The sequence below is a fragment of the Chiloscyllium plagiosum genome, chromosome 12 (genome assembly GCF_004010195.1).
Source record: "Chiloscyllium plagiosum isolate BGI_BamShark_2017 chromosome 12, ASM401019v2, whole genome shotgun sequence".
NCBI lineage: Eukaryota > Metazoa > Chordata > Chondrichthyes > Orectolobiformes > Hemiscylliidae > Chiloscyllium > Chiloscyllium plagiosum.
The window spans coordinates 79,527,473-79,550,765 of record NC_057721.1 but is presented as its reverse complement, the minus strand read 5'-3'; the positions used below and the strand labels follow the sequence as shown (position 1 = coordinate 79,550,765).

The 23,293-nt window shown below is 43.2% G+C and overlaps 1 protein-coding gene across 1 annotated transcript in view; it reads right to left on the bottom strand.

Moving 5' to 3' along the window:
* LOC122554857 (lipase member H-A-like) overlaps positions 1-22,616 on the bottom strand; it is a 52,652-nt gene extending 30,036 nt beyond the window's left edge. The window contains exons 1-4 of the mRNA XM_043700203.1: positions 22,416-22,616; positions 16,649-17,022; positions 9,658-9,766; positions 3,483-3,584 (exon numbers count right to left, since the gene is read on the bottom strand). Of these exons, the coding sequence (XP_043556138.1) occupies positions 3,483-3,584; positions 9,658-9,766; positions 16,649-17,022; positions 22,416-22,464 (634 nt within the window). The 5' untranslated portion in view covers positions 22,465-22,616. The remainder of the gene's footprint in view (positions 1-3,482; positions 3,585-9,657; positions 9,767-16,648; positions 17,023-22,415) is intronic.
* Between the last annotated feature and the right edge of the window lie 677 nt (positions 22,617-23,293).

Genomic DNA, 23,293 nt, shown 5'->3' with positions numbered 1-23,293 from the left:
GATAGACCAGATCTAAAAGTTGAAGTTCTAAATTGGAGAAAGGCCAATTTTGATGGTATTAGGCAAGAACTTTCAAAAGCTGATTGGGGGCAGATATTCACAGGGAAAGGGACAGCTGGAAAATGAGATAATGAGAATCCAGAGAAAGTACATTCCTGTTAGGGTGAATAGAAAGGCTGGTAAGTATAGGGAATGCTGAATGACTAAAGAAATTGAGGGTTTGGTTAAGAAAAAGAAGGAAGCATATGTCAGGTATAGACAGGATAGATTGAGTGAATCCTTAGAAGAGTATAAAGGCAGTAGAAGTATACTTAAGAGGGAAATCAGGAGGGCAAAACAGGAACATGAGATAGTTTTGGCAAATAGAATTAAGGAGAATCCAAAGGGTTTTTACAAATGCATTAAGGACAAAAGGGAAACTAGGGAGAGAATAGGGCCCCTCAAAGATCAGCAAGACGGCCTTTGTGGGGAGTTGCAGAAAATGGGGGAGACACTAAACGAGTATTTTACATCAGTAGTTACTGTGGAAAAGGATATGGAAGATATTGACTTTAGGGAAATAGATGGTGAGACCTTGCAAAATGTCCATATTATATTGGAGGAAGTGCTGGATGTCTTGAAATGCATAAAGGTGGATAAATCCCCAGGACCAGATCAGGTGTACCCTAGAACGCTGTGGGAAGCTAGAGAAGTGATTGCTGGGCCTCTTGCTGAGATATTTGTATCATTGAAAGTCACAAGTGAGGTGCTGGAAGACTGGAGGTTGGCTAATGTGGTGCCATTGTTTAAGAAGAGTGGTGAGGACAAGCCAGGGAACTATAGACCAGTGAGCCTGACGTCGGTGGTGGGCAACTGGTTGGAGGAAATCCTGAAGGACAGGATGTACATGTATTTGGAAAGGCAAGGACTGATTAGGGATAGTCAACGTGGCTTTGTGCCTGGGAAATCGTGTCTCACAAATTTGATTGAGCTTTTTGAAGAAGCTCGAGCAAGTGTCTGTGTGGAGTTTGCACATTCTCCCCGTGTCTGCGTGGGCTTCATCCGGGTGCTCCGGTTTCCTCTTGCAGTCCAAAGATGTGCAGGTCAGGTGAATTGCCCATAGTGTTAGGTGAAGGGGTAAATGTAGTGGAATGGTTCTGGGTGGGTTGTTCTTCGGAGGGTTGGTGTGGACTTGTTGGGCCGAAGGGCCTTGTTGGGCCGAAGGATGCAAGCATAAGAGGCACAGTTAATAAGTTTGCAGATGACACCAAAATTGGAGGTGTAGTGGACAGCGAAGAGGAGGTCATGTTGCGGCTGTACAGGACATTGGTTAGGCCACTGTTGGAATATTGCATGCAATTCTGGTCTCCTTCCTATCGGAAAGATGTTGTGAAACTTGAAAGGGTTCAGAAAAGATTTACAAGGATGTTGCCACGGTTGGAGGATTTGAGCTACAGGGAGAGGCTGAACAGGCTGGGGCTGTTTTCCCTGGAGCATCAGAGGCTGAGGGGTGACCTTATAGAAGTTTACAAAATTAAGGGACATGGATAGGATAAATAGAAAAAGTCTTTTCCCTGGGGTGGGGGAGTCCAGAACTACAGGGCATAGGTTTAGTTTGAGACGGAAAAGATATAAAAGAGACCTAAGGGGCAACATTTTCACACAGAGGGTGGTACGTGTATGGAATGAGCTGCCAGAGGAAGTGGTGGAGGCTGGTACAATTGCAACGTTTAAGAGGCATTTGGATGGGTATATGAATAGGAAGGGTTTGGAGGGATATGGGCCGGGTGATGGCAGGTGGGACTAGATTGGGTTGGGATATCTGGTCAGCTTGGACGGATTGGACTGAAGGGTCTGTTTCCATGCTGGACATCACCACGACTCTATCTATGACTCTAAAGACTGCAGAAAGAGACAGACTTTGGGTATCTTCATTCAAGAATCACAAAATGTGATCAGCCAAGTTCAGCAGGTAATAGGGAAGGAAAATTGGCCTTTATTTCAAAGGAAGTGGAATATAAAAGTTAGGAGGCTTTGTTAAAACTGTACATAGCACTAGACCACAGCTAGGATACTGTGAAGAGATTTTGATCCTTTATGTTCAAAAGGATTGTTACGGACCAGGCCAGACCCCCACAAAACATTTTAAGAAGTTAGCCCAGATATTCCAGAAGTGATTCAGCTGGTCAGACCATTCTGTTTTAAACAAAACCAAATTTATTTACAGACTACCGAATGAAACACGAACAAAACAGAACAGAATAGAGAATAACTTAACCTGTCTGAAAACTCAACAGACTCTATCGCAACTTAATAATGCCGTTCTAATTTCCTGCAACGTCCCCATAAACACACACTTTGGCAAAAAGGTAAATTCAAACCCAGGTTCTTACAGGAGAGATGTTAAAGAGAGACAGAGAGAGAGTCAGCCAGAAACATTTGTTGAATCAGGGAACCTTTTCTCCCAGCAGCTTTCCTTGACCAGCAGCTTTCAGCAGACTGCTTGCTAAAATCAAACCAAACCAGAAAACCCTGAGCTGGGAGAATTGGCCACAGCCCTTTCATTGTGCAAGAGTTTTTAAAAAACTAAGGGCCTCCACAGTTGTTGCCTCAGGCAATATCTGTCGGCCATTAGCAAAGACCCCCAAACCCCAGACAAATCGGAACCTCTGCCTTTTACAACCCCTCTTGAAAAAACATCCAATGACAACATAGCACACAAGATATACTGGCATTGGAGGCAGCTCAAAACAAGATCACGACATTGAGTCAGGGTTTGGAGGGACTGTTTTATGAGGACAGGTTGAGGAGGTTGGACCTGTACTCATCGGAATTTAGAAGAATGAGAGGCAACGTTGTTGAAACACACAAGATTCTTTGGGTATCTGGTGGGATAGATACAGAAAGGTTCTGGAAGAGCCTCAGACCAGAAGGCAAAATCTCAGGGTATAGGGTCACACACTTAAGACAGAGAGGAGGAGGAATTCCTCCTGTCCGAGAGTGCTGATTAGTATATTCAAGACTGAGATAGATAACTTTTTTAATCAGTAAGGAATCGAGAGTTATGGTGAAAAGGCAGGAAAGTGACTTTGAGGATTATCAGATCAGCCATGATCCCATTAAATTGCAGAGCAGATGGGTTGAATATCTTATTTCTGCTCCAATATCTTGAGGTCTCAGTCCTATGTGATCTGACATCATTGTGACATAGATCCATGCTCAGTAGCTGTTATTAGAATAGCAGGATAATTAACCCTTTACTCCACTGGGGTTGGAATTGATATGGGTCTTGTGGGATTGGGTTTTGAAGTGAGAATTAGAGAGGTAGGCTCCAATGAGGTGGTATGGCTATTGGAAGAATGGACTTCAAAAGGGGAGTCAGGTTTGCCCGAAATCAGGAGCTTACTGTGTGGCTAGGTGGCAGGTACACTGAGGGCTCCAGATTTTAATCAACCCACAATTTTCAAACTAAGTGATAAATTGAACATGGATCTGAATAATACCATCAATGTCTGTGTGGAGGACATCAACCAGCTGAGCGTCAGAAGGATCTAGTCTGTTTTCCACTCCCTTCCCCCGGAACAAAGGTCCAGCCGGGTCAAGACCTTCAAAAGGAAGCAAAATGAACCAACTTATCACTGATGTGTTGTCCAATGCACTACACTAAATGAAAGCAAAATATTGCAGATGCTGGAATTCTGAATTCAAGCCAGACAGTGCTGGAGAAACTCAGCAGCGTTTGTGGAGAGAGAGGGAGAGAGGCAGAGTTAACGTTTCAGGTCCGAAACGACTCTCCTTCTGCACTATTCAACATATTTCTACTGGCACCGGGGGCATTTGTGGTCATTGTGGCATGACTCCAATCAGTTAATGCCAATAAATGAATTGACTGTGCCTTAATTATGATACACAGCAGTGGCCAGTCAGTCAGAAATGGGCTGACTGAATCATACAAGATAGAATGAGGTCATTTGACCCATCATGGTCAGAGCCAAATGGACAGCACATGGTGTTTTGGGGCTGTATTTGATTTGATGTATTATTGTCACAAGTACCTGGGTACAGTGAAAAGTTTTGTTTCGCGAGCAGTACGTGTAGATTACAACATACAAGATCATAGGGTGGTAGAACACAGCAAGAAATACAAAGTTACAGCTGCAAAGAAGGTGCACAAAAAGCAAGATCAACATTAAATTTGAGAGGTCCATTCAGAAGCCTAATAACAGTGGGGAAGAAAGTGTTTTTGAGCCTATTGGTAAACATGTTTAAGCTTTTGTATCTTCGACCTGACAGAAGAGGTTGGAGGAGATTGAGGGGTATCTGATGATATTGGCTGCCTTTCCAAAGCAGTGGGAAGTGTCCATGGAGTCAACGAATGGATGTATAAAATGTCAACTGCTGCTCAGTTGCAATACTTTCTCCCCTGACTGTGGATTCAAGTCCCAGTCTTGAGGATTCAATATGAAAAGCAAAGTTTGTACCATTTACTGTGGTGATGATGGTGCTGTCATAATGTCAGCAGGTTAGCAATTCAGATGCATAGGTTAATGTATTAGTTATAGAGATGCGAATCCCACTATGGCAGATGGTGAAAATGAATTCAACTAATACATCTAGAATGAAAAGCTAATTGACATAAAGGTGACTATGAAACTAGGGTCAACTTTAGGAACCCCATACGGTTTACTCATGTCCTTTAGGGCAGGAAATGTGTGAACCTTAGTTGATCTGATGCAAAAGTGACTCCTAACTTACAGCAATGTGGTTATTACTTATTACTTAAAGACCTCATGAAATGACCGAGCAAGCCACTCAGTTCAAGGGAAATTCGGGACCTTGGCAGTGATACCCACACCCTGTGAACAAATATAGAAACTCAAACCCCAGGGTCATTCTGGATATTGGCAGCAGAAGTGACAGTATTGAATTTTGTTCTCTCGGAGTAGAAATCAAGTCAACAATCTTCTGACTCAGTGGGTTAATGTGTCACGTTGCAACTGCACCTTGTGATTTATTGTAGTCACATGTACCTAAGTACAGTGCAAAGCTTTGTTTTTTGAGCAATACCGGCAGATCATAGCAAACAAGGACATATAGACAAAGTGAGCCATACAAGGTTATACCTACACAGGAGGTCCACAAGGCAATTTTACATTAGGAAGAGCAACATTTTTTGAAGTTAGAGAGATTCATTCATCAATCTAATAACAATGGGGAGGAAGTTGTTCTTGAACCTGTTGGTGCGTGTGTTCAAGCTTCTGTACCTTCTGCACTTTTTAGTATTAGACCCCAGCAAATTGTCAAGCGATAGGAACCGGAGACAGTAAATAAAGGGGAAAGGGTCAGCCTTGGATAATTGAGTAGCGCTCTTGTCTCTTGGTCAAATATTTGTGGGTTTCAGCCTCATTTTGAACAGATAACCTCGGCTCACCATCGAGTGCAGTACAATGGGAGGACTGATAGATTTTGGCTTCAGATGGGACATCAAACTAAGGTCTTAGATCGATGTACATGAGAACATAAGAACATAAGCGATAGGAGCAGGAGTAGGCCATCAGGCCCTTTCAGTCTTCTCTGCCATTCAATCAGATCATGCCTGATCTTTTTGTGCATCAGTCCCACTATAACCTTTAATTCCTTTACTGTTCAAAAGGTTATCCAGCCTAGCTTTAAAAACATTTTATGGGGAAATCTTAGCTACTTCACTAGGCACGTAAAACACCCTCAGGCATTATTTCAAAGAACAGCAGGGTCCTCTATGTGCCCATGCTAGTATTGGCAGGCCACCTTACTGGGAAAGTTGCAAATCACACAACACCAGGTTATAGTCCAACAGGTTTATTTGGAAGCACTAGCTTTCGGAGCGCTGCTCCTGATGCTCCAAAAGCTGGTACTTCCAAATAAACCTGTTGGACTATAACCTGGTATTGTGTGATTTTTAACTTTGTCAACCCCAGTCCAACACCAGCACCTCCACATCATATCTTACTGATATTTAGCACATTGGTATTTGTAAATTACAACAGGGGCTACACTTTAAATATCACTTAATTAACTGTAAAGCACTTCAGGGCATGCAGAGCTTGTGTCAGATGCTATATCAATGTGAGCCTTTCTCCAGTTTAAATAATTACCTTCAAGACAAAGAAGCTAACAATTTCAATCCTGTTCTGCAAATGACTGGAGTCAAGAATCCTTTATTCTGAACTTCCCATCTTATTACTCTGTGTCACTAGTTGTAATTGATCATTTTAAATTATTGATGCCGCACGAATCTGTTTCCTTCCTGGATTAATTCACAACTCTAACCTCAGTTAGAATTAACAAAGGAAATCTTCCAAAACTATTCAAAGGAAACAGGGGGTAGATTAGATGTTAATATCCAGTGCACAGGAAATAGAGGACCAACCAAAAAAACACATGTTACAGATGCGGAAAAGTCTGGAAATGCTTGGCAGGTCAGGCAGAACCAGTGAAGAAATAGAAAAGAGGTAATGTTGCAGGTCAATTGTCTATCACCACTACTTATAACAGTAAGAGTCATATCAGGTGCTAAGCAGATTCAGAGACCGGAATGGAAGGAGGCAAAAAGACCACAAAATGGGTGGTGTGTGTGACAGGGTGAAACAACAATGAATGGTGGGCAAGGACAAAGGGGTTGTTAATAAGGCAAGGAACAGAAGATGGGTCCAGAGGAGATGTGGGTAAGGTAGCCAAGAGTACAATAGGTTGATGGAGGTGGGGATGGAGGTGATAGGTCGGAGAGGAGGGTGGAGCAAATAGGTGGGAAGGAAGATTAGCAGGTAGGGACAGGTCATGAGGATGGTGCTGAGCTGGCAGGTTGGATCTGGGGTGAGGTGAGGGGAGGGGAAATAAGGAAACTGGTGAAGTCCACATTGATGCCCTGTGATTGAACTGTTCCGAGGCAGAAAATGAGGCGTTCTTCCTCCAGGCGTCTGGTGGTGAGGGAGCGGTGGTGAAGGAGGCCCGGACCTCCATGTCCTCAGCTGAGTTGGAGGGGGAGTTGAAATGTTGGGCCACAGGGCGGTGTGGTTGATTGGTTCGGGTGTCCCAGAGATGTTCCCTAATGCGCTCTGTGAGAAGGCATCCAGTTTTCCCAAAGTAGAGGAGACCGCATCGGGAGCAACGGATACGATAAATGACATTGGTGGATGTGCGGGGCATTAATGTGGACTTCATCAGTTTCCTCATTTCCCCTCCCCCCACCTTACCCCAGTTCCAGTCTTCCTGCTCAGCACCGCCCTCATGACTTGCCCGCTCCACCCTCCTCTCTGACCTATCACCTCCATCCCCACCCCCATCCAGCTATTGTACTCTTTGCTAACTTCTCCCCAGCCCCAAACCCCTCCCATTTATCTCTCCACCCCAGAGGCTCCCTGCCTTCATTCCTGATGAAGGACTTCTGCCCGAAACATCGATTTTCCTGCTCCTCAGATGCTCCTAACCGCTGTGCTTTTCCAGCACCACTCTAGCCTAGACTCTGATCTCCAGCATCTGCAATCCTCACTTTCGCCTAGTTGGTTTCCTCCTTACCTGGTGACAGTCTAGTGAACCTTCTCTGGATTGTCTCCAATGCTAGTATATCTTTCCTCAAAGTCCGAAAATTGTTCACTGTATTCAAACTGTGACCTGACATGGTGTCTCTGAAGAAATGTAATTGGTGATTACAACCTATAATTAGTGATAAAGATCTAGGAGTTGGCCGGAGTTGATTGGAAGGGGAGCCTAGCAGGGACTATGGTGAAGCAGCAATGGCAGGAGTCTCTGGGGGTAATTCAGGAGAAATTCATCCCAAGGAAAAAGAAACACACTGAGGACAGGAATGAGGCAATCATGGCTGACAAGTCTGGGATAGCCATAAAAGCAAAAGAGAAAGCGCATAATGTGGTGAAGGTTAGTGGGAAGCCAAAGAATTGGGAAGTCTTTCAAAGCCAGCAGAGGACAACAAAAAAAGCAATATGTGGGGAGAAGGTGAAACATGAAGGTAAACCAGCCAGTGATATAAAAGAAGACCGCAAGAGTTTTTTTTTTAGTCATCTAAAAGGTAAGAAAGAGACAAGAGGAGACAAGGGACCACTGCAAATGAGGTTGCAGATGTTCTCATGTGGAACAAAGAAATTGCAGCAAGGGGTATTTGCCTTTGTTTTCGCAGTGGAAATCTGAAGCAAAAAGGGACTTGATTGTCCTAGTTCAGGATTCTCTGAAGGTTAAAGTGCAGGTTCAGTTAGTGGTTAAGAAGTTAAATGCAATGTTAGCATTCATTTCAAGAGGGCTAGAATACATAATCAGAGATGTACCACCGAGTCTGTATAAGGCTCTGGTCAGACCAGATTTGGAATATTGTGACTTGGGCCCTGTATCTAAGGAAGGGTGTGTTGACATTGGAGAGGGTCCAGAGAAGGTCTCCAAGAATGATCCCAGGAATGATAGGCTTGCATTCTGAGGAGCAGTTGAGGACTTTGGGTCTAGAAGGATGAGGCAGAATCTGATTGAAACTTTCGGAATACTGAGAGCCCTGGGTAGAGTGGACGTGGAGAAGATGTTTCTACTCATAGGACCTGACAGCACAGACTCAGAGTGAATGGATGACCCTTTACAACTGAGATGAGAAGGAATTTCTTCAGGCAAAAGATAAGGAATCTGTGGAACGCATTGCTGCAGACGGCTGTGAAGGCCAAGTCATTGAGTATACTCAAGATGGAGATAGATAAGTTCTTGAGTGGCAAGCGGATCAATGCTTTTGGGGAGGGGGTAGGAGAATGGGTTTGAGAAACACATCAGCCATGATGGAATGGTTGAACAGACTCAATGAACCAAACGTCGAAAAGTGTGGTCCTGGACAAGCACAGCCGTTCAGGCAGCATCCAAGGAGCAGGAGAGTCGACATTTTGAACATAAGCCCTTCATCAGGAATGTGATGGCATTCCTGATGAAGGGCTTACGCTCTAAACGTCCATACTCCTCCTCGGATGCTGCCTGACCAGCTGTGCTTTTCCAGCACCACACTCTTTGACTCTGATCTCCAGCATCTGCAGTCCTCACTTCCTTAATGTGGCCTAGTTTGGCTCCTATATCTTATATTCTTATCATCTGGGAAGGTGTAAATTGCCCAGCCAAGAAACGAGTGCTTGTGTTGAACTTCACCAAAACGAATTGGAAAGTCAAAAGCTGAGATGTCAAAAACAACGTGGGGTATGAAAACAGAAGCCAACAAGGAGCACAGGAGCACACTTGCGGATAGATGGGGGAGGTCCCCAAAGCAGTTACTAATCAGTGTTTGCTTCCTCCATGTGGAAGAGACGGCATTGTGAGAAGGGAAATACATACGTGTAAATCGCTGTTTCAACAGGAGTAAACCTGTAGTGTTCCAGACGGCAGGGAAGGGTTGAACATTGGCACAGGAGTAGGGCATTCAACCTTCTGAGCCTGTTCCACCAGGCATAGAGGGGTAGAGGTGGACTTACCAGCTCAGTGTTTGCTGAGAACCTGTTATCTTTTCCAGTTCTGAGGAAAAGTCACCAACTTCAAACATTAACTCTCTTCCTCTCTCCACAGAGACTGCCTTGAATTGCTGACCATTTGCAGCATTTTCTGGCTGAGATTTCAGATTTCTGGCACCCATAGTGTTTGGCAAGAAGTTGAATTAATGTTCCTCACCTGTAATTCGCCCAATCTGTCCATGAAACCTACTTCCAACGAAACCAGAAATGTGCGCACCTAGGCTCACACCAATCAAATGGATCAAGTCAAAGGAGCCTCCAATTTTCTAAACAAACAGTATTGATTAATATAAGAGTTAGTTAGATGATAAAGGGTAAATAATGATTTTTATATTCAAAATACAGAGTTCTTCAGGCCAATGTCCATAAGACAATAAGACCATAAGACATAGGAGTGGAAGTAAGGCCATTCAGTCCATCAAGTCCACTCTGCCATTCAATCATGGCTGATGGGCATTTCAATGCCACTTACCTGCACTCTCCCCGTATCCTTTAATTCCTTGCGAGATTAAGAATTTATCAATCTCTGCCTTGAAGACATTTAACGTCCTGGCCTCCACTGCGCTTTGTGGCAATAAATTCCACAAATGTCAGGAGAATCTTTCGCAGAAGTCTCGGAGGGTACAAAGGGTTTGAGACAGACAGATACTGAAAGGGAAGGGAGCAACTGGCATCAGACAGAGCCAGGCAAGGATAAGATTAAATGGTTCCTGTCTGGTTGAATATTAACCTGGGATAAGAATAAACAGTTTCTCATGTGTTTATATAATACAAGATTGGAATCTGGGTAATGAGATGCCTTTGTGACTGAAACAGAATAAAGGCATTGAGTGTTTTGCACTCCATAACATTATTCTAGTGTAGCGTATACTCTCCCCATGTTCACTTGGATAAATGATTGCGAACCTGTACTAAAACTCCTGTGATTAATCATTAGGAATTGCTACAAGAATGATCAATAATTGAACATTATATTACAGCTAAACTGTAAATACAGAGTGTGCCTCCATGTGTAACTCTTGGGGATTTCAGTGCTGCTGTATTTTCTAATTTTGAGGTGTTAACATTCAGTTATTTGATTCAGCAGCAACATGGGGGAGGGAATGCTGCACTGTCAGAGGTGCGTCCGACATGTATAATAAACTATTATCATTTGTGAATTTGGAATTTTTGAATCAAAATAGAACTGTAGTTTCAGTTCTGTGAAGATAATAATTTTTCATAGTTCTTTGAAAGTGGCCTTGCAGGTAGATAAGAAAGTGAAGGAGGCATTTGGTATGCTTGTCTTTATTGGGCAGTGCATTGAGTATAGGAGTTGGGAGGTCATGTTGCAACGATTCAGGACATTGGTTAGGCTGTTACTGGAATACTACATGCAGTTCTGGTCTCCCTGCTATAGGAAAGATGTTGTGAAATTTGAAATGGTTCAGAAAAGATTTACAAGGATGTTGCCAGGATTGGAGGGCTTGAGCAACAGGGAGAGGCTGAATAGGGGCTGTTTTTCTTGGTGCTTTGGAGGCGAAGGGGTGACCATGTAGAGGTTTATAAAATCATGAGGGGCATGGATAGATTAAATAGATAAAGTCTTTTTCCTGGGGTGGGGGAGTCCAAAAGGTGAGAGGAGAAAGATTTAAAAGGGACCTGAGGGGCAACTTTTTTTACCAGAGGGTGTTGTGAGTATGGAGTAAGCTGCCAGAGAAAGTGATAGAGGCAGGTACAATTACAACATTTAAAAGGCATCTGGATGGGTATATGAATATGAAGGGTTTAGAGGGATATGGACCAAGTGCTGGCAAATGGGACTTGATTAGTTTAGGATATCTGGTCAGCATGAACGTGTTGGACTGAAGGGTCTGTTTCTGTGCTGTATATCTCAATAACTCTATGGCTAAAAGATCAGAAAATCAATTTGAACAGTGACCTAATTATAATTTTTTCTCTAAGGATTCAGCGAAGTGTCTGGCAGGATGCCTGTGATGTTACTGATGGATTGCTTGTACTGCTGGGTTTCGGACAAATCAGAGGCATAACTTCATCATTTGACTTCGGTTCAGATGAAACAGAAGTTTTGCTCAGATTGGAGAATAGTTTTTTTCCAAGTTGAATCAAGTGTTCAGCTCGAGCCGACTACAGTCAGGCAGAAGTGGTTTTAGTTTTAGAAGTTTCCAAGCTGGGAAAGTTTGTACACAAAGTCTTCAAGTTGTTAGAACTGAGAAAAGGTTTAGGTCATCAAAATTGAAAATGGTTCATTGAAGATGTTTTGGAAAGAAGATGTAAAAACTCTATTAGCAGCACAAAAATAAGAACTGAGAAGAGTCAGTTAAATTTAGAAATGAAAGAGTTGAGGTGGGAGTAATATTTTTCTGGGATCTAATGGATATTGCTGAGGACCAGGGTTTTTATTTTGGTTTTTTACATCAAAATCTGTCCAAACTTTATATAGCTTTGTTTCTTTCTTTGTTTATGTAATAACATACATTCTGTTCTTGAAGAACCATTTGCTGCCTTGAAGATTTTGTTTCAGTGACTCACCTCATGGTAACCAACAGCAAAATAAAAATTAATCATACATTTTAATTATATATATAAATTATATATTAATACAGAAATAATTCATATGTTAATTGCATATGCATATTAATGAGGAGTAGAAGTAGGCCATTCGACCCCTCCAGTGTACTTGCCTTTTGATGCGATGATGACTGATCTAATTGTGTTTTGAATTGATTTTGATCTATTCCCTTGGCCAAAAAAAATCTATGCAGCTCGACTATATAAATATTCAGTTCAGCCTGCACTGCCTTCTGAGACAGAAAATCCCAATATCACACAGTTCTTAGAAGAATTTCCACCGAACTCTAACTGAAAAGCGTGACCTACTAAATTTAAAACTGTGCCTCCTAGGTGTGGGCTGGCTCAGAAAAAAAAAATCTTCTTTCTCTATCCATGATTTGGAGATACCGGTGTTGGACTGGGGTGTACAAAATTAAAAATCACACAAAACCAGGTTATAGTCCAACAGGTTTATTTGGAAGCACTAGTGTTCAGAGCGCTGCTCCTTGTGATGAAGGAGCAGCACTCTGAAAGCTAGTGCTTCAACATAAACCTGTTGGACTATAACCTGGTGTTGTGTGATTTTTAACTTTCTTTATACATACTGTCAAGAGCAGAATCATATGCACTTCAATCAACTCACTCTTTGCTCTTCTAAACTCTTGTGGAAACAAGCCCTGCCTGTCCAAAATTTCTTCATTGGACAACCTACTCAGTCCAGGTGCTGATCTATGAAATCGAGTACTAATCAAAAAATCGATTGGTCTTAACCACTTCAAATGCATTGTCATCCCTCATTCAACAAGGGGACCAAGGCTGCACATAGTATTTGACATGTGGTATCAGCAATGCCCTATATAACTCAAAGTTTGCGTAAAGATTTGTAGCTCAGGAGCCGGTTGCCATACTTGTGGGTATGTTCGTTGAGCTGGGAGGTTGATTTGTCAACATTTCATCCTGTGTCAGAGTGACATTTTCATTGCTTTGGAGCCTCCTGTGAAGTGCTGCTGTCCTGTGAATTTATTTGGTTTCACTCCTGCTGCTACCCGGTTGCTGGTTCCAGTTATTCATTGCAGTAGTTGGTATATTGGATTTAGGTCAATGTGTTTGTTGATGGTGTCCATGGATGAATGCCATGCTTTTAGAAATTCTCTGGCTGTCCTCTGTTTCCGTTATCCTATGGTAATTGTGTTGTCCTGGACTGACAGCCAAATGTCTCCGACCACTGGGATTCCTGACAGCCCATAAACCGACAGCCATGCTCAGACAACAACTCACCAGAACAGAAGACCCTGTACCCATCATGTGCAAGACTAGCGTAATTTACAGGATTCCACGCAAAGACTGCACGAAACACTATTTAGGGCAAACGGGCAGACAGCTAGCAATCCACATCCGCAAACACGAACTAGCGACTAAACACCACGACCAGCTGTGCCTAGTGGCCATACACACAGATGATCACAAATTTGACTGGGACAACACAACGATCATAGGACAAGCTGAACAGAGGACAGTCAGAGAATTTCCAACAGCATGGCACTCATCCATGGACTTCATCAACAAACACATTGACCAAGACCCAATATAACGCACTACAATGAACAATTGGAACCAGCAACTGGGAAGCAGCAGGAGCGGAGCCAAATAAATTCCAGAGGACACAGTACAGCAGCATTTCACAGGAGACTCCAAAGCCCTGAGGATATCAACTAGACAGGGGATGAAATGTCTGCAAATCAACTTCCCAGCTTGGAGAACATACCCACAACTACAGTCCTGTATAATTGACGTTAAATTCCATTAGCCTTCTGGATTACGTGCTGGGCCTGCATTCTAACATTTTGTGACTCATGCACTACAATACCTAAATCCCTCTGCACATCAAAACTCTACAGCTATTCTCAGTTTAACTAATACATTCCCATTCACCGTTTCTGCCAAAGTCAATAATTTCCTATTTTCCCACATTATCTTCTATCTGCCAGATCTTTGCCCATTCATTCAACCTATCTATACTAATCTGCATTTTAGTTATGTCATCTTTACAACATAACTTCCTACTATTGAGTGTCATCCACAAGCGTAGACATCATGCCTTCAATGCTCTCATCTCAGTCATTGACATTAATTTTAAGAAGTGGACATCAGAGACTTTGGGACTTCACTCATCACAGCCTACCAATGTGTAAAAGACTTATTTGTTCATGCACTCTGTTTCCCAACAGGCAGCCAATCATCAATCCATGTTTGCATGTTACCCCTATAATAACCTACAATAACCTTTCATGTCAAACCACGTTGAATGCCTTTTGGAAATCCAAGTATAGTACATCAATAGGCCCCATTTTATACAAAATGCACATTACTTCTTCAAAGATTTCCCAGAAATCTATGATCTGTCAAGTCAGGTTACTTTCTGGGGTCTGGCCTTTGCAGTATTATGATCAGTTGGGTTTGTTCCAGAAGGACTATCTTGTAGATTAAACATTAAACTGACCTTCCTTTGTCATTTGAAGTGAATGTACAAGTGTTCTGGCCAACAATTATTTTGGAGAGCATCCAAGACTAATTATTTGACCATTCTCCTGTTTATGAGATCTTATGTGTGCAAATTGGCTGCTCTATGTCCTATCGTTCAACACTAACTGCACTTTAATTGTGCTTAACTGGCTGTAAGATGCTTTGGAGTATGAAATGAATCTAATAAATGCACTTTACTCTTTCCTTTCCCTAAACTATAAAACAAACTTCCCTGATTGAATCACAAGGAATCTAGGAAAGTGACAATTAGGAACTGCCAAACAGCTCCAGAAAATGTGAAAAAAGCTCAAGAAAGCTGGCAACTCTAAAACAGCTCCAACACATCAAACTAAGTTGATAGATACACTTTGCACCTTGGGTTCTGTCAGTATATAGAACTGGTTCCCACCCAGCTTTCCATTTTCCACTCCAAACTGCCCTTTATTTCTTTCCCATCATTCCTCTGCCCTGTGTGTAATTCTGGTATAGTTCATCTGCTTTCTGTTTCAAATAAACCTGTTGGACTATAACTTGGTTTGTGTGACCTCTGACCTTGTCCAGCCCAGTCCAACACCAGCACCACCACATCCTCACTTCCAGTTCATTGTATCAGTCTTCCTCCTTGCTCCCTCTTGACTAACATGAACTCTCTTCTTCCTCCCCCAGCTTCTCGTTATCTTTCCAGGCCAGTAATCTAATCAGTTCTGATGAAAGGTCGCTGGTTTTGAAATGTTGGTTGTATTTTGTCCCCACAGAAGCTGCCAAACCTTCTGAATTTCTCCAGCATAGAGTCATAGAGATGTGCAGCACGGAAACAGACCCTTCGGACCAACTCATCATTACCAACCAGATACCCCAACCCAATCCAGTCCCAACTGGCCCATATCCCTCCAAACCCTTCCTATTCATATATCCGTCCAGATGTCTTTTAAATGTTGCAATTGTACCAGCCTCCACCACTTCCTCTGGCAACTCATTCCACACACGCACCACCCTTTGAGTGAAAAGGTTGCCCTTTAGGTATCTTTTACTTTTTTCCCCTCTCACCCTAAACCAATGCCCTCTAGTTATGGACTCCCTGACCCCAGGGAAACGACCTTGACTATTTACCCTATCCATGCCCCTCATGATTTTATAAACCTCTATAATGACACCCCTCAGCCTCCGATACTCCAGGGAAAACAGCCTCGGCCTATTCAACCTCTCCCTATAGCTCAAACCCTCCAACCCTGGCGACATCTTGTAAATCTTTTCTGACCCTTTCAAGTTTCACAACATCCTCCCGATAAGAAGGAGATCAGAAGTGCACACAATATTCCAAAAGTGGCCTAACCAATGTGCTGTACAGCTACAACATGACCTCCCAACCCCTGTACTCAATACTCTAACCAATAAAGGAAAGCATACCAAATACCACCTTCACTATCCTGTCTGCCTGCAACTCTACTTTTAAGGAGCTATGAACCTGCACTCCAAGGTCTCTTTGTTCAGCAACACTCCCTTGGACCTTACCATTAAGTGTATAAGTCCTGCTAAGGTTTGCTTTCCTAAAATTTCTTCTTTGGTTTCAATAATCTCAGCATCTGTCCTATATCTTTCTCCACCAATACCACCTATTTCACTTCTCTTTCTATTTTCCCCTTTCACTGCCGTTTATTCTTTCATTTTGCTTTTATTGCCATTCCTTTCTCCCACATCTTCCCACACCCTTTTCCTACTTGGGTTCAATCCAGCAAACAAAGCACCTGTCTCCTCTATCTGCTGCTATTGTGTCTGATGGCCAAGTACTCAGACTCTGTCCACTCTATTGCTGGGGTGTAGGCTTTCCAACTATATTATGGAAGCTCGCCCTTAGCAGAAAAGCATAGTCCAGTGTCAGGAGGTCAGAGATTGGGGGACTGAGGGATTCAGTGCAGTAATTTTCTTCAGCAAACATTGCTCAATAGTTTCTTCTGCTGTTGGTTAGAAATTTAAAATTGGTGTAACAAGACTGAGAAATGGCTAAATTCACAGACACACAGTCATCACTTGTCCAAAGGGATCCCATTCAACAATAAACCAAAACTTCTTACCAGTATGCTATCAATCACATGTCCCAAAATTTCAGCAACTTTCTTGGTGTTGGCGACGGCAACTGAATAATTAATAGTGGTTGCTCCTCTATTCCAGTCAACAATGATGAGGTTTAAGTCATCCACATTTTGTAGCGCCTTTATCGTCTTGTTTAACCAATTTGGAGGTGATCCAAATGGTCTGTACCCATGGATAAGGAAGATAATCTTCTTGTTGATATCCAGCAGGCCGGTATGAGTGACATTGATCAAAGTAGCGCAACTTGAGTTCTTCCCGGTGTAGAGGAGAAGTCTCACCTCCAGGTCCGTGCCGATGATTGTATCAGTCACTGGTAGTTTTGTGAAGCTGTGGCACCTTGGTTCTTGACCCACGACTGAATGGGAGTAGGATGATTCAAAAACATAAAGGAAAAGAAAGCACTTGGAATGATGTGATGCTGAGTACACAGGCACTGCATTATGAACTTCCAGGCTTTTTAAAAGCTGCACTGCAACAGGCTTTTCAAACGACTGCCGCAAATCATTTGACTTTTGCAATTTGAGTTACAAAGTCTGAAATAAGTAACTCGTTAAATATAAATATGTACCAACCTCTGCAGAATTCACACAGTTAAGTTTAAGGATGGGGCAACACAAAACGACAAGGTAATATTCAGACTTCCTGTCTCTCTCTTTCATACTGGACAAAAGACAAACTCCATTTGTGGCAGATAGGAATTAATGGATATTATCAACTTGTCATTATATCTTGATGCTTTTACCATCCAGACTAGACTGGGTGAACTTGAAATGTTTTAAACCATTGCATATTTTGTGGAATCAACATGAACACCATTTCCTTATTTGGAAAAAACTTTCAAGTCCTGAAAGGTATCATGGTGAGATAGCCGTGTTCTTTTTTAATCGTCATAAAGGAACAGTGAGGTGTTGTTTGTGGCTAGAATCACCTAAGCCATCAGAACCATTAGTTAAACTGGCCTGTGAATCAAACTTGGGTAAATGCTACATTTCATCATGTAACCAAAGTCCATAAACTGCTCCAGTCCAATTTAGGACATAGAACATTACAGAGCAGTGCAGGCCCTTCGGCCCTCAATGTTGCACCGACCCCTGGAACCAATCTAAAGCCTGTCTATCCTACACTATTCCATTGGGGAGAAAGTGAGGTCTGCAGATGCTGGAGATCAGAGCTGGAAATGTGTTGCTGGAAAAGCGCAGCAGGTCAGGCAGCATCCAGGGAACAGGAGAATTGATGTTTCGGGCATAAGCCCTTCTTCAGGAATCCTTCCTGAAGAAGGGCTTATGCCCGAAACATCGATTCTCCTGTTCCCTGGATGCTGCCTGACCTGCTGCGCTTTTCCAGCAACACATTTCCTACACTATTCCATTCTCATCCATATGTTTATCCAATGACCATTTAAATTCCCTTAAAGTTGGCGAGTCTACTACTGTTGCAGGCAGACCGTTCCATGCCCCTCCTACTCTCTGAGTAAAGAAACTACCCCTGATATCTGTCCTATATCTATCACTCCTCAATTTAAAGCTATCTGCGAGCCATCGCCATCTGAGAGAAAAGGTTCTCACTGTCCATCCTATCTAACCCTCTGATTATTTTGTATGTCTCAATTAAGTCACCTCTCAACCTTCTTCTCTCTAACAAAAACAGCCTCAAGTCCCTCAGCCTTTCCTCGTAAGATCTTCCCTCCATACCAGGCAACATCCTGGGAAATCTCCTCTGTACCCTTTCCAAAGCCTCCACATCCTTCCTGTAATGCAGTGACCAGAACTGTTTCATCTGGGAATTTAGGAATTTGATTGCAAGAAACCTCACAATCTGCTGAACAAACTTCACTTTAAAAGAACTTCACTTCAACTAAAATGTATCAAATTCATTTAAGAAACTAGGCTTGACGCATGAGAAACTGCAGATGGTCAAGCAAACAGAGGTAGTTTGAGAGGAGAAAGATTTAAAAAAGACAAGAGGAGCAAATCTTTTACACAGAGGGTGGTTTGCATGTGGAATGACATGAATTGAATCTCTATCTATACTCTTCATTATTTTATAAACTTCTACAAGGTTGTCCTTTCAACCTCCTATAATCCAGTGAAAAATACCCCAGCCTATCCAGCCTTTCTTTGTAACTCAAACTTTCCATGCCCAGCAACATCCTGGTAAATCTCTTCTGAACCCTCTCCAGCTTAATAATATCCTTCCTGTAACTGGGTAACCAGAACTGGGCTTAGTATTCCAGAAGAGGCCTCACCAATTTCCTGTATAATCTTAGCATGACTTCCCAACTCCTATTTCGAAGGACAGAGCAATGAAGGCAAGAGCACCCAAATGGCTTCGTAACCTCCCCGTCTACAAACGTCGAAGAATTATGTACCTCTATCCTTAGGTCTGTCTGTTCTACAAGACTACCCAAAGCTCTCCCATTAAGTGTAAAAGCCCTGCCCTTGTTGGTCCCTTGAGCTTGCTCTGCTATTCAATAGGACTCTGGCAGATCCATTATTCCTCATTTCTAGCTCTTTCCCGTAACCCTTAAACAAGAAGCCCCAACTGATCAAGAATCTATCTCAGCCTGAAATATCCACACGGATTCTGTCCCCACAGCTCTCTGTGACAAGGAGTTCCAAACTCTCAACCCTCTGAGAGAAGAAATTTCTCCCCATCTCAATCTTAAATTGGTGCCCCTTCATTCTGTGCCCTCTGGCCGTAGACTCTGCCATGAGGGGGAGCATCCTCTCAGTTTTTACCCTGTCAAGCCCCTAAAGAATTCTGTACGTTTCAATGAGATCACCTCTCATTCTTCTAAACTGTACTGAGTAGAGGCCCAACCAATTTAGCCTTTCCTTACAAGACAATCCTTCCAAGTGGGGACCATCTCAGTGGACCTTCTGTGAATTGTCTCCAATGAAATAATATCATTCCTGCAATAAGGGGACCAAAACTGCTCACAGTGCTCCAGATGTGGTCTCCTCAGCACCTTATACAGTTGCAGTAAGACTTCCCTACTCTTATACTCCAACCCCCTTGAAACAAGGGCCAACATTCTGAGTCCTCTGCTGTTTGTAATTTTTATTAATGACTTGGATGAGGGAGTCGAAGGGTGGGTCAGTAAATTTGCAGATGATACGAAGATTGGTGGAGTTGTGGATAGTGAGGAGGGCTGTTGTCGGCTGCAGAGGGACTTAGATATGATGCAGAGCTGGGCTGAGGAGTGGCAGATGGAGTTCAACCCTGCCAAGTGTGAGGTTGTCCATTTTGGAAAGACAAATAAGAATGCGGAATACAGGGTTAACGATAGGGTTCTTAGTGAGGTGGAGGAACAGAGAGATCTTGGGGTCTATGTTCATAGATCATTGAAAGTTGCCACTCAGGTGGATAGAGCTCGTAAGAAGGTGGAGAGGAAGTCGTACGAGGATAGGTTGAGAGTTCTCGGTCTTTTCTCGTTGGGACGGCGAAGGATGAGGGGTGACTTGATAGAGGTTTATAAGATGATCAGAGGCATAGATAGAGTAGACAGTCAGAAACTTTTTCCCCGGGCACAACCGAGTGTTACAAGGGGACATAAATTTAAGGTGAAGGGTGGAAGGTATAGGGGAGATGTCAGGGGTGGGTTCTTTACCCAGAGAGTGGTGGGGGCATGGAATGCGCTGCCTGTGGGAGTGGCAGAGTCAGAATCATTGGTGACCTTTAAGCGGCAATTGGATAGGTACATGGATGGGTGCTTAAGCTAGGACAAATGTTCGGCACAACATCTTGGGCCGAAGGGCCTGTTCTGTGCTGTATTGTTCTATGTTCTATGTTCTATTCAATGAGCCTTGCTGATGACCGGCTGTACATATGTGCTAGTTTTCTATGTTTTGTGCACAAATACTCCCAAGATCCCTTCTATTGAAGCTTTATACTGCTTTTCTCCATTTAAATACTACTCTGTTTCTTTGTTCTCCCTTCCAAATTGAACAACTTCACATTTCGCCACAGTATACTCTAGGACGAGACCAAGAACAATGTTGATGATGAACTAGCCACAGATTCCCAAGGGAGATGGTGGCACTGAGGTACCGTCATGGGGCTCATTAGGCAGATGCCCAGAATAAAGCTTTGGGATCAGCTGGTGGAATCTGAAACATAAGTCATGGTGATCATTGGTTGTGAACTCATCTGAGTCAGTTATGCCCTTCAGGGAAGGAAATCCACTGTCTTTACCTAGTCTGGCCTACATGTGATTCCAGATCCATAGCCAATATGGATGACTATTAACAGCTCTCTGAAATGGCCCAGAAAGAGACTCAGTTCAGGGGCAATTAGGGATGGGCAACAAATGTTGGCCTAGCCAACAATGTTCATATCCCATGAGAGGAAAATTCAGTAAAACTGTCCATTCTGTATTTCATTTCTTGCTTCTGCTTGAACTGTTGAGAGTATTATGTCCCGTCTTTAGTCTCTTTACTTGAGGAAGGATATGGTGGCATTGGAGGCAGTTCACAGGAGGTTCATCAGGTTGATTCCAGGGATGATAGGGCTGTCATATGACCACCAGATGAATAGCTTGGGCTTGTACTTGCTGGAGTTTGAAAGAATGACTGGGTGGGGGGGGAATCTGATGGAGGTACATGAAATGCTAAAGGGGATTGATAAGGTGGATGTGGAATAGATGTTCCACCTTGTGGGACAGTCTTGAACAAGAGGGCATAGAGATAGAGTGAAAGGAGTCAGGTTCAAAACAAAAATAAGGAGCAACTACTTCTCTCAGAGAGTCGTGAATCTGTGGAACTCACTGTCCCAGAGTGCAGTGGGAGGCAGGATCAATAAACAGATTCAAGAAAGGAATCAATGTGTTTCTGATAAAGTGAGATAAAGGATGAAGGGGAGCAGCGAAGACCAAGATAAGGTCAGCCATGATTATGTTAAATGGGCTGAATGACCTATTCCTGCTCCTCAATCCTATGTTCCGATCCATCCACAAAACCTGTGTTTTCATTTGAATAATGTTAATTATTGGACTACCTTACCCTAAACAATAAAAGGAGAGTGAAAATGAAAACCTTACCCTCACTGGAAATTGAATCTGGAAATCATTATCCAGATTTCAAGAGAAATCCTCTCTGCTCCCAGTCTTTCTTTCCTCCTGTCCCCTTACCTGTTCTGGGCCCCAGGGTTAGATTAGATTCCCGACAGTGTGAAATGAGGCCCTTCGGCCCAACAAGTCCACACCGACCCTCCGAAGAGTAACCCACCCAGACCTATTCCCCTCTGACTGATGCACCTAACACTACGGGCAATTTAGCGTGGCCAATTCACCTGACCTGCATATCTTTGGATTGTGGGAGGAAACCGGAGCACCCAGAGAAAACCCACGCAGACACAGGGAGAATGTGCAAACTCCACACAGACAGTTGCCCAAGGCCAGAATCGAACCTGGGTCCCTGGTGCTGTGAGGCAGCAGTGCTAACTTTGATTACTTTGATTAGTTGCAACAGTGCTGTATCCAGTCCAAGCTGGGACCAGCAAACCCATTCAGAAATGGTAATTGCCACTAGGCCTTGTCTATCTGCATCTCACCATGAATTGGAAAATTATTCACATTAACCAGCTCTGGTATTGCTCTCCGCCATCTAAACTCGCTTGAGATGAATCTGGGATATTTTCCTATATCCCGATGCCTCACTTTTGAACTCTCAGCACAACAAACTACGCATTAAGTGAAAGACTATTAGCGCACTGCAGTGTAATCTGGAGAAAGGAAGCAGAGACAGTTACCTGGTGGAATGGCTGTGGCACACAGACAGAGCAGCAACCAATGGAACATAATCCCTGGGGCCACAAGGTGGAAAAACTGGACAGTAAAAGAAATCCGAAACACCGCTGGTACTGGGAGCCAAACAGAGTTCAGTGTATCAGTCAGATGGAACGTCCGTTTACAAAAGACCAACAGCAAAAACAAACTTCAAACAGGGTCAATCAACAGTCAAGTATCAAGTGGAGTTACCATAGAGACAGGATTGAAAAGAGTAAATTAACTCAACTGATTGACAGAGATAAATACAACATAAGTCAGCCAATGTCGCATGGTGGATAAGATGGAGGCGGAGGTGCAGGGAGGGAGGATTGCTGGTGCATTAATAAATATTTACAAGGCCCATTCAACTGATTTCAGGTGAAGGTCTGTCAAATTCTTGACACTGTCCTCTGTCAGTTGCGGCTTGTTCAAATGTGTTGCCTTTTCACAAGGCAAGCCTACTTGGGTTAATTCAGAGCAAGCACAAAGGAATGGGCAGTGAGCCAACCAAAGGGAAGAAACAAATTTAGAAAAGCTGGCCAAAGGACTGGACAGGGTAAAAACAAGGACTGCAGAAGCTGGAAACCAGAGTCTAGATTAGAGTGGTGCTGGAAAAGCACAGCTGGTCAGGCAGCATCTGAGGAGCAAGAAAATCGATGTTTCGGGCAAAAGCCCTTCATCAGGATGCTGGTGAAGGGCTTTTGCCTGAAATGTCGATTTTCCTGCTCCAAGGGATTGGACAAACTGGTGATTTTCAAAGAATATTTTATGAGGTTCCTGGAGAATTCCATGAGGCTGTGAAGCCCCTAGCCTCAGAGGCAGGGACGCTACCCTCTGTGTCACAAGTCCTTCCAAAGCA